The sequence below is a fragment of the Amblyomma americanum genome, chromosome 11 (assembly GCF_052857255.1).
Source record: "Amblyomma americanum isolate KBUSLIRL-KWMA chromosome 11, ASM5285725v1, whole genome shotgun sequence".
Classification (NCBI taxonomy): domain Eukaryota; kingdom Metazoa; phylum Arthropoda; class Arachnida; order Ixodida; family Ixodidae; genus Amblyomma; species Amblyomma americanum.
The window spans coordinates 112,235,495-112,247,818 of record NC_135507.1 but is presented as its reverse complement, the minus strand read 5'-3'; the positions used below and the strand labels follow the sequence as shown (position 1 = coordinate 112,247,818).

General features: G+C 47.0%; 1 protein-coding gene across 1 annotated transcript; it reads left to right on the top strand.

Annotated features, from left to right (window-relative positions):
- Positions 1–253: 253 nt before the first annotated feature.
- Positions 254–6,954, top strand: LOC144111242 (uncharacterized). The gene is made up of 2 exons (XM_077644464.1): positions 254–429; positions 818–6,954. The coding sequence occupies exon 2, from the start codon at positions 916–918 to the stop codon at positions 1,894–1,896; it is 981 nt and encodes a 326-aa protein (XP_077500590.1). The 5' UTR covers positions 254–429; positions 818–915; the 3' UTR covers positions 1,897–6,954.
- The last annotated feature ends 5,370 nt before the right edge of the window (positions 6,955–12,324 follow it).

The window sequence follows — 12,324 nt, the reverse complement described above, 5'->3', positions numbered from 1 at the left end:
TAACAAAAGAGTAGCACTCGCCAAAAAAAGAAAAACAATTGACGTTTCAGGGCCCGTACGGGTTCCTTGTTCACAATGGCAGCGGATGTATGTACGAAGGTGGTGATTTATGCATGGTGCAGGTGGCGTAATGAGCATGCGTAAATATCAGCAAGATTACTCCGCGTTCGGCTCAAAACATGTCGTGTCGTTAGTGACTCTAGTGTAGCCAAATCGAGACCTACGCGGGAATATTCCAAACCAGACGCATCGGGCCGAGTCGAGCCAATCCATAAAGTGTTTTGACGACGAAGCCAGCAGGTCGGCATGTGAAGGCATCTACCAAAGATTTTTGCATTATTTCTGCGCATTAATCGCCGCATCACTGCTTGACGTCTACGATCGCCGATTCCTGTGCGCAGTATTGAACGGTCACGACGCAAGGGACAGGCGAGTTTCGATTTTTTTCTCTCGCCGTGCCGTTGCTCGGCTTCCCTATTCGCAGAGCACAAAGGAAGACGTAGGGAGAGGCGGGACTACGAGAGCCCACGAGGTTGTTTAGCGTTTCCGTCGCGTGTGTACGGGCCCATTTGAGAGGCCAGTGCTGTGGGAATCCGTGTGCGCGTCGTTGTGTCCGCGTGAGCTGCTTTAGCACTGGTGCCGGTGGCCCAAGGCCAGGATCCGTAACGACTTCCTGTCGCAGCACGCACGGACTCGTTACCCCGTCGCGAGTAGAAACTGTTTGGTGCATTGAAGGCGTGCGCCTATCTTTGCGCGTGTGTGGCGTGTGTGTTGTACTAACCGAGCATGCGCACTTCCCGCCTAATTCGCCTTCTAGATCTGTGCCGCCGTTGCTAAAGGTGCCCACCGGTCAGGTGTTCGGAGAGCGAGTTGAGAAAGCACAGCAAGGAAAGGAAGCTTCCCTCCAGTGCGAATATGTGTGAGGCGCCACAGCCATCAGGGAAGCGGAGACGCGAGCCCCATCAAGAACAGTACTATAACCAGCCGCCGCCAATGATGAACAACGAGTTGGTGCCAAACAGCGGCCAGATGCAGCAAGACCTGATGACGTACCAGTCGTGGCTGAAGGAGCAGCTTCAGTACACAGCCTTTCTTCAGCAGAATGGCCCGGTAGCGCAGTACATGAAAATACAGCAGCAGCAGCACCGCCAGCAGCAGCACCACCGCCAGCAGCAGCCGCATTACAGCCAAAATAATGGACTGCAGAACAGGCCCTACAGGGGCCCTCAGTACCCGCCGGGCCGCGGCGGGAATAAGCAGCAGAGGGCCGGCAGGCCGCCTCAGCAGCAGCAGCAGCAGCAGCAGCAGCAGGCAAAAACGCGCCGCCATGTGGCCACTTGGACGTGCTACGAGCCGGATGGTCCGCCGCGCACCTACTTCAGCTTGCGCCCCTGGAAATCGCAGTTGCAGGTATCGGCAAACTGTCCGGAGGACCAGTGCTCCAAGATCTTCAGGGGTCGCACCCTGACCTCTTTTCTCCAGCACGCGCCCAACGCACTCATGCCGCCAGACCCGCAGTCACGCTACTGCGAGGACTGCGGGGGACTCATCATCAGCGAACTCAGGCACAAGCAGTCGAGGCTGCACCGGGAAGCTGTGGAGATGGACGTCTCACTGATATGCTCCAGGATCCGTCGCGACCCAGCGTTTGCATCCGCTGTCATTGCTGCAGCTCGCGAGTGCATTGAGAATACCGGGTGCGAGGAGTCCGAGCACGACGACGACAACAACTCCACCGACGAAGGCGGATGTGTCAACGTTGAAGGAGGGGAAGATGACGACGGGCCTCCACCCAGCAAGCAGCCACGGCCTAGCGGCAGTAAGGCAGCAGATGAGTTTGAGTTTCTCGAAGGCGATGTGTTCAGGCGGGCACCTCTTCAGAAGAAGGCCAACTGAGAGGCCGTCTGCTCAGCATGGTCACATGTATCCTACACCAAGTTTTCTCAGTGTGGTATCAGTTTCATTGAGTAGTGTCTTATTGGTATTGAAGCAATGGTGTGCTGTTAAAAACATGAATCATTTTTGCAAGACTTTTTTTTTTAAGTGCTTGGCACATTAATGTGCCTAACTGTACTCACGAGGGCAGTTTCTTGCGTCACTTGCCATTTACTGACTTTTCTGTTCGGAGCTGTGCAGTTTCGCCAAATTCATTGAGCTCAGTGCTGTTCTGCTTCATATCTGTTGGCAGCTGTTGTTGGGCATTGACAGGAGTACGAGCACGACACAGTTTGTTAACCACTTGCAGAGAACTGACCGAGCGTAGGCACAGATGCAAGCATGTCTTGGTGTACAATCGTTGTATGAAGCTTTTGTGAGCAGAAATGGGTGACAGCACTGTCCTAATCTGTTGGCATATCTTTTCTCTTAACTGTTCCCCCACCCAGCCAGTAGAAAACCACCTATCATCTTCATGTGTAAAGGTGAACTGTGTGCACAGCTGGGATGAAATGGCAACTGTCCTGGCTACTGTCAATTCACCCACAGTTTATCCCACTTTTCTATCATTTTTGTTTCCTTATAAACTTTTCAATTTGATGTATTGACCTTAGGCATGCATGAGCCGTGTAGTCGGATCCAAGGACCATTGAAATAAACATTCATGAATGGGAGAAAAGGTGGTGTTGCTTTTTTTGCATGTTATGTTAGCAAAACAGAGTGCTGTGGTTGCTGTGCATGTCCTCGCAGCCTTTAGGAAGAGCTTCTAGATGCAGTGTAAGCATGCTCGCAATCAGGCCACCTTTGTAAAAGTACTAATGCAGCTGCAGCAGTTTGTCCATCGAAGTTGGCCTGTGGTGCAGTTTCCGTCTCTTAAATCCACTGCCCTGTGTTCCCAGTGGGTAGGTGCATACGTCCACTTGGCTGTGTCCATGAGGAGAATGCTGCTGCTTTGATTTCTCCCGCTGCTAAATGACTATAGACACGAAATTTTTGCTTTCATGTTTTCTTATTTGAAGTGATGCATTGGGCATTTATATACATGGATCACCCAGTGATATTCGCCTACAACCGCTAGAGAATTTGTAATTGTATTGCTTGTTGACGCTGTTTTGGTTGCATTAAAGGAGCATAGACACCTAAATTTTGATTAGAGTGGCTGTTTAGGCGAGTTGATATGTCATGATGAAACTTTTAACGCTTGACATTGAGGACGAACATGAAGAAGACAACAAGTGCGCTAACTTTCATCTGGTGTTTATTTATTGCGTGAACTGCTTTTCATGGAGGGTGCTTGAAAAACACAGCAAACCAGACCAGTTATTGCTCCGCAAGTTGCAACAAAATGACCAGCTTACCGTTGATTATCACTCTCAAGAAAAGCGAGCTCTTTCCCTGAGAGCGATATAGAAGAAACACTAACACAATTGTCTTTCAATTTTCTTATTTTCCTGGCTTCAACAATCTCACCTGTAAATTGCTCTTTGTTCCGGCTTATGACCATGCATTCTTTAAACACGGAATGACACCCATACGACTCGCACTACGAACAGTGTTTAGCATGAGCCATGAAAAAAACTGCGATATAATCGCTGCTTCGTCATTTTAATTCACAAACACTGTAAAGCCAGCTTGTCTCAGGAGACGGTATGGCAACGAATGTAGAAGCAGCAATTATATTGCAGTTTTTCCATGCCTCACGTGACCTAAAAGCCGATGTTGACTTCACAGTCACCGTACCGCTTTTGAAACCAAAACTGAAACCGCGAACGAAATTCGATTATAAGTTATCTAGAGGTCATAGGCGAATACCACAGTGTGAGTCATGCATAGTACTGTCTTCCGCATGGTTGTAGAGAAGAAAACACACTACCGAATTCAGGTGTCTATACTCCTTTAACTGAATGATGCTTGTGACGTGTAGTTGGTTTTAGGTCACGGGAGGCATAAAAAAAAGGCAGCATAACTACTGATACCTCATTTGTTGTCATTCTAGCTCTTGAAATAGGGTGGCTTAAGTGTTGGAGTGAATTAAAACTACGTACCAGCAATTATATTGCAGTTTTTTCATGCCTCATGTGACCTAAAGGCCAACTTCACGTCACATCGATTATTTGGTTCACAAAACTGAAACAGCATGAGGGAAGAAATTCAATTACAAATTATTTAGTGGCCATAGGCGAATATGATGCAGTGATTCATGTATTCTAATGTATAATGCATCATTTGAAACATGAAAATGCACTACCAAAAATTTGGCGTCTATAGTCCTTTGAAGTGGTATTTACTTGGTTGATGGAATCCTTCCTTAAACAGAGGCCGTTGTGGTCTCATCACACCATCCAGAGGTGCCGCAGTAGCGCAGGTTCTCGTTTTGGGCCAGTGGCGGACACGGGGAATGTTTGTTGGCCGGCAGAACGGTCCCCTTTTTTGCAATTTTCTTTTGTTTTTAGGCGCAGCCTGCACGACATTTTTTCATGTCTTGCAATTTCATGGCCCATGCTGTGATGGTCCTGCGGCTGTACTGTGGTTGCGTCCCCTTTTTTGGGCCCGGAGGTTCATACAGCAACAGTGATCTCCCCTTCTGCTCCCGGCTGCCCATGTGAATGCGGTGAGGGCGAGGGCAGCACCTTGCACCCCAGGGCGAATCTTGCTTAATCAACACTGTGGCTCAACTTGGCCACTTTGCAGGCTTTTCTAGGCAGCACGTCCGAAGTGTTTGAACTGTAAACTACAGCGTCTAGAATACTGGCGAGTGTCTTGATACTGGCTAGTGTGCCTACCGATAGTAGTGGTACTGCAATAGGGGCGCTGCCAACTGCAGCCACAGCAGCCTGGCTGTGCAAGGCAAAGGACTCTCTCATATCTCTTCAATTAACCCTGCCTTGTGCTGCCCTGTGCCAAACAAACTTCTTAATCTCATCTGCCTACCTAACTTTCTGCCGCCCTCTGCTACGCTTACTTTCTCTTGGAATCTACTCCGTTACCCTTAAGGACCAGCGGTTATCTTGCCTTCGCGTTACATGCCCTGCCCAAGCCCATTTTTTCCTCTTGCTTTCGACTAGGATGTCATTAAACCGTGCTTGTTCCCTGATCCACTCTGCCCTCTTCCTGTCTGAAAGAGACTCTGAAAGGGGCTCTCAATATGTGGCATCCCTGGGATGTTAACGGATCGTACTTCATAAATATACTCCAGCAATGTTCATCTTTGGTTACAGGCGCGAAAAACAGACACAACACAAGGCAGAAAGACTTGACGGAGCGCCTCCCGTCTTTCTGCCTTGTGCTGTGTCTTTTTTTGCGCCTGTAACCAAAAATGAACAGTTACCAACTTGCCCAGCAAGACGTTCCTTTATACTCCAGCAAGAATTTTTTTAATGCGTTTTGTAGAAGCTGAGGTAATTTCAGTGTCTTCACACCTTTCCTGCTCATCACTTCACTGCTGATCTGCGCAGAATTGCACGGATGGTGGAACTTCCTCACCTGCCAGAGTGATGCTGCTGCCATGGCCGCTGCCATGGCAGCTGCGTGACGCCTGAAAGAATCTAACCAATAGCCATCACTGAACAGAACTATGTAGCAGTGTTCGACAGAGGAGGACGTGAGGAGTAAAAAGTCGCCGGAAAGGACTCGCCAACTTTTGCACATGGTTGTGGGTTCTCTGCTGCATGTAGAAGTGCATGTATTTGGCCCAGGTGTTCATGACGGGAGAATCTAGTGATTGAGCAGTTTTGCGTGCTCACCTTGGAAGATCTTTCAGAGCTTCATTAAAGTTAGACCTATCATTTTCCTTTCCATAGCTCACTGCATTGTGCTTAACTTGCATTGAAGCCTTTTCGTTAGCCTCCACGTTCCTGCGCTTTAGGTGAGTACGGGTAAGGTACAGGTGCTGTATACTTTTCTCTTGAGGGATATTGGCAAACTGCCATTCATGATCTGCGACAACCTGCCATGTGCGCTTCACCCCATTCTTATTCTAGTTATTTCACTCTTGTGATCCAGTTCTGCGGTCACTACCTGCCCTAGACTTATTCCCTTGCCACTTCCAGCACCTCGCTACCAGTTCTAAACTGCTGTCCGTGTCCAAGAATGTTAAACATTACTTCGGTTTTCTGCAAAATTTTTAGACCCACCCTTAAGCTCTGCCTGTCATTTGGCATGCTTTGCAATTCTGCTCCTGAATGACTTAGCAAGGCAATGTCATCAGCGAATAGCAGGTAACTAAGGTGTTTTCCATTACCTCCTATCCCCAACTTTTTCCAGTCCAGGCTTCTGAATACCTCTTTTAAACATGCGGTAACTAACATTTGTGAGATCTTGTCTCCCTGCTTGACACGCTTCCTTATTTGAATTTTACTGCTGACTTTATGAAGGACTATGGTAGCTGAAGAGCCATTGTAGATATCTTCCAGTATTTTTGCATAGGGCTCTTCTACACCTTGATGCCGCAGTGCCTGCACAACTGCTGAGGTTTCGACTAAGTCAAATGCTTCTGCCTAATCTATGATGTCTATATACAGGGGTTGGTTATTTTCTGCACATTTCTTTGTCACCTGCTTGATAGTGTGAATATGGTCCGTTGTCAAGTAGCCTTTATTAAAGCCCACCTGATCATTTGGTTGATCGAAGTCTAAGGTTGTCCTGACTCTATTTGCTATTACCTTAGTAAATACCTTACAGGCGACGGACAGTAAGCTGATCGGTCAGTAATTTTTAAAGTCCTTGATGTCTCTTTCTTATGGATTAAGATGATGTTAGCGTCCTTCCATGCTTGCAGTGTACTCGAGGTCATAAGGCATTGCTTATACAGGGTGGCTAGTTTTTCTAGCACTTTTCTGCTTTTTCTTAGGCTTTCTTTACTTCCTTTTTCGTTACTGGCAGGATGTCTCACTGCTGTGTGCTACTGCCTCTCTCATTGACATTTATTTCAGCAGCAACGGCTGCTGGGCTAAGCAAGATCGTCTGCTAAGTGAGGTCATTGGCTGGCAATGCACAGACAGGTACGCAGTTTGAACTCATATTTTCAGCGCTTGGTGAACACAAGGGACAAGAACACAAATACACAGGATGTACGCTAGTCCTGTGTATTTGTACGTCCTGTGTATTTGTGTTCTTGTCCCTTGTGTTCACCAAGCGCTAGAAAATATGAGTTCAAACAATATCCAACTAGCCCAAGTTTCTGCCTTACTAGGTACACAGTTACTTGAGCCAAGTGGGAGTGTGCTAGAAAAAGGATGGGCTATATGTGCGTATTTTGCATATTGTAGCCTTGTGTGCTGTGCTTTCCTAGCAAAAGACGTGGTCACGGATTTGTTTTATTCGTTTGTTCGTAGCATACATCATGCTAATCTACATATTAACTCACAACATATGCATCACGATAGAACAAGCTGCAATCATCCCTGTGACTTCACATGTACGCTCTTTACAAGGCCCCTCTACCTTGGACATTCTTACTCAGCAACAAACGGATGATGCACACACCAGACAAATGGCTCTCACCAAAGAAATTACACACTCGTGCACAAGGCAACAGTGGCTGCATCAAGCAATATCGTCTGCTAAGACATTGTCTTTAGCAAGAGTTGTTGTCGGGCTAGTTGGTCAGATTGTTCATTAGCCATAAGTTTTTTTGGCGACACATAGACAAGGCAACAGTACGAGCGCAAAAAAGATTGTCGACTGGCGACGCACAGATGGATAAAGGCTGTACCCTTTGTCGCACACTCCCTGTGAGCAGCGTCTTCAATCAGCGACGGGTGCTGGGCAGGAATAGCGTCCACAATGTGCATTCTGTGGCTATTGATGCTGGGGCAGCAGTGCAGGCTGCATGCATAGACGCGCTGATTGGTGAGGGTGTGCTAGCGCTGCACTTATTCATTTTTGAGGAAAACCAGCCAAAAAGATGGACGAGAGGAGGAATGCACGCGACTCCAGTCGTCAACCTCGTCTTTTTGACTGGTTTTCCTCAAAAATGTGCACCAGTTGGCCCAGATTCAGCTTTCTTGTCAGCTGTTGAAAATGCACCATCGGTGTGAATTCTGTTGTGTTCCTTTTCCCAGTCCATCTCGTAGCCCCAAAATGCGATAGCACTTGACGCGAGTTGATGTAGTCTAAGGTTTGATAGCATTGCGCCTGGTCAGGTTGTAGCATAACAGAAAGAACGCCCAAGGTCCAGTGATCTTGGACTATGGTAACATCTTGGCATAATCAGCGACCCAAGATTTTTTTTTCTGCTGTGATAGCTAGTTCCTTACATAATCAGATTGGTGCTTCAGCCTCCTGAAAGGTTCTTGTTTCACAAGTGTGTACCACACTTAATGCAGGCAGTGCCTCTGAAAGTTGCTTGTTTGCTGGCAAGTTGGGTGCAGCCATACAGGCACTGTAAACACTCGCTTTTTTGCGTGTGATGCATGCACTGGGAACTTTCTACTGGGTCATAACTAAAGGCTAACGTTAGACCAGTTGGCGTTTGTTCTCTGGCTACAGCATGGTTGCCGTGACATGGTTCTTTATGTTCTCACTCTAGTTACCATGTTGCAGTTATTCAACAACACAAAAAAAGACCGTAAGGCAGTTACTGTGTCATAGCTAGTGCTACTGTGTCGTCGTGCTACGGGCATGTCCTATGTGCTCATAGAATGTGGGTGACAACAATGGGTCCCTTATTACACCGAGCTAAAAAGGATGCGGAGGCCAGCGAAAAGGATTCAGCTTCAAATGAGAACAACGCAGCGAGCTGTGGAAAGGAAAATGATAGGTGTAACGTTTAGGGACAGGAAGACAGCAGAGTGGGTTGGTGAACAAACGTGTCTTAATGACATCCTAGTCAAAGCCGACAAGGAACGGGCTGGGCAGGGCATGTAATGCAAGGCAAGGTTACCAATGGTCATTAAGAGGATATGGTAGGGTAACCCCCCAAGAAAATCGAATTTAGAATTTTGGCACAGAAAAATCGACTGCACTATGCGGAACAAACCTGTGAAAGCGCGGCCTCGAGCGTCCGCTCAAAGCGGTTTAAATGTCGCGCCGAAGTCTGCCCCGCGCCCTGGCATTTAAAAATGGCGTGTAGAGTTCGGAGGCCGGTTTGTTTATCGTTGTCTTTCGAGGTTTTTTTCATTATGACGTGGTTTGTTTTGCTTGTGTGTGTGTATGGCAAGTAAATGGTGCGTGCTAAAAGATAATATATTGTTTGAAATATTTACTTTTATAGCAGATATGCCGCTAGTGGTGCTCTTGTAGCGTGTTTCGCCTTTGTTATTGTTTCCAAAATTAGTCATGATCGCTTCTGTTTCGAATTTCAAACGTAGTACTTGCCCAGAACATGGCATGGCCAAAAATGGCAGATGGCAAATGGAGCATAAAGAGAACACCGCGCGTCGGGTTTCTTTGCTTGTCGTCTGTTGTAGTTAGCAGTAATGGACCCGGACCTCCAGGCGCGACTGCTCGCTCTTACGGCTGCGATGCACATCGAGCCCTATGCGTTCACGCCGTACCGGCTGAACGCCAGCGACGACAGTAGCGACTCGGTGACCCACTGCGAGTGGCTCCGGAACTCCCGACAGAAGGAGGCGGCAGAGGAAAATTGAAACCATATGTGCGAAGGCAATGACCTGGCTCGCGCTTGCCCGAGAGGGTCGCGCGGCGGCACAAGCAGACGATTTTCACGGCTACCGGAAGTGTGCCCGTGACGTCGTGGCTGCCGTGGCTCCAGCGAATGACAGCGTGTGGTGCCTGGCGACGTCATGGGTACACTGATGTCTTTTTTCACGATTTTAGTTTCAAAATCGGTCACTACGAGCACATCAATCGGCGTGCGAATTTTAAAAAACACGGTTTTTAAAAATTCATAATAAATTGCTGGCTCAGTTCCGAAGACTCATAATTGGTGTGAATGCTTCTTAGCATCATTTCTAAGCGTTGAAAACATTTACAAGCGACTTTTTATTCATTGCATAGTCCCTTTAAGGGTAACGGGGTGGATTCCAAGAGAAGGCAAGCGTAGCAGAGGTGGCAGAAAGTTAGGCAAGCGGGTGAGATTAAGAAGCCGGCGGGGATAAGGTGGCTATGGCTGCCACAAGAAACATTTAATTGGAGACATATGGGAGAGGCAGTGGACGTATAGAAGTACGGAAAGCTGAGCAAGTTGGTTACTTTTATCCATGGTAAAACAGTGCGGAAAAAACACGAGGACGGAACAAACACGACGACACGAGCGCTGACTTTCAACTGGTGATTTATTACGCACATGTGTACATATACTATTCCCGCCAACCACTACACAGAATAAAAAATATTCAAGAAACACTGCGTCATCACTGAACACATTAAATCTACCTTGCTGCAAATGCATGCTCCAAACAGGTGATTTCGTGGTTAGCCAATCATAATGAGGGCTTGCTAATGCATGCTGCACCCCCCTTGTCAATGTGATATGCCTCTACTAGTTCCCTTACTATCTGATCTTTATGTTTGAAGATGACGGATGTCCGATGAAGCAATGGGGCGCACGTATGCTTAGGTTGTCTGCAGTGCAGCGCCAAATTCGAACCGGCTGCCCTGTACAAAGAATTGTGATTCTCCCTCAGCCGTAGTCAGGCCAGTGATGATATTGACGAAATGGATTCCTACCTGGCAAGCCATGTGTATGTTTTCAGTGAGTGCAAAGCAACAGCCTTGCTCCCTCACACCTGTCTGAACCAGCAAGACGGGGCAGAAGGCTGTTCTTGCTGGGATGGCATAAGGGCATGAGCAGTCAGAGATATTGCTTTGGCAGAGGAAAAAACTGGAGGGGGCACTTAAGCTTTGCCTTAAGGGTTATGACGCAGTGGCGTTAACGAGCGGTTAATGCCTATATATGTGGAATTGGTCATTCCGTACTCTGCATGCATAGATCCCTGGGAGTTGTTATACCACTCTTGGTGCAGTGGTTGAGCGGTGTGCCACGGCCCTGCGATGAGAGATGCTGCCACAGGTGGGGCTGGCGAGTTGCAGGTTGCTCTTCACGAGCAACCTCTCAAGAACAATCATTAATTTGACTGCCACCTGCCATGGTGGACAGTTTTCTCACAATCCGGACGTCAGGTTGTGATGGTGTCACAAAGTCATGTGACCTAGGGGCCCACCTGCCACCCAGGTTGCTTCTCTGAGAAATTTTTTTTAGATTTTTTGTTTACGGCCAGTGACGTGGATGACAGCACCAACGTTTTTAGCGACAGCGGACCCTTGATGCTATTGCGTTAAAGTATCAGCGTGAATAAATAAAGCTTATGCCATCCCAATGGGTTTGGAGCTGCGGTGCAAACAAAAGAGGACAGCAGACTGCTTTGAGCTGCTGTGCTTGCTGTGCATTTTAAATTGAGATTTGCACCAAAATGTTTTTTTTTTTACTCCAGGAAATGGTGATATTCCTTATCTAAAGCACAGGGAACAGCGGAAAATTTCAGCCAGGTAATAGCCAGCAGTTTTTCAGAACCTGTACCGCCATCTGTCGTCTTAGCAAAAAACTGCTTTGGATGAGCCTTACTCACTATAAATTGGACATCAAGCACCACGAAGCACATGACGAGCTGGACTCATCACTAGCCAAACAGAACTGTTGGCTTGTGAAAAGACTGATTTGTCAGTGTCCATGACGGGGCTAAAGGGCTACTCGGGCATTATTTTTTATACCTTCTCATATTTTACTAAACATTTCACTCTACGTTTTCCGCTGTTTTCTGGTCCTTTGTGCCAAATTTTGCAGCAGGGCAGCATTTTGTTGCAGCCCAAATGAATTTTTAAATTTACCATTTCTTGGCTGCAATCAGGGAGTTTTCTATGGGCAGCCTTGAATGTGTGATGTCCCTGGATACACGACTGTCGATATTCATTGTGTATTTGCTTAGAGACAAAATTTCGAGTTGGCTTTTGGTCATTTTAGACAAATATTGACTCAAGCACTCACTTACAGTAGCCAGTTTAGCCAATCTATGTGTACACAATAGGTTTTGTGATAGTATCCGTGATGTCATAGGATGGTCTGTTGCAATGTCATCATTTAGTCAAAACCCAGTTTCGATCTCGGTTTCCTGTTTTCTGATCTCTTTAAATACTTCTACTCAGTATTTTGAGAAACGGTTTTTTGTACCGGAACGAAGGGATGCTAAGGAAGGTGATGTGATTTGTCAACTTAAAACGGTAAAAGAAAATCGAGTTGGCCTTTAAAACCCACAATTTACCACTTTTTTTGTTGCTGTTGGTGTTTTGTGCCACTTCGTAGTAATGTTTCGTTTCCCTTTTATACTGGAACAGCTGATTCAAATGCATTCGATACTCTGCAGCGATGGTTATAATCTGTTTTAGCAGGATCTTTGCAGTGCAACAGGACAACACACAGAGAGGATGCAC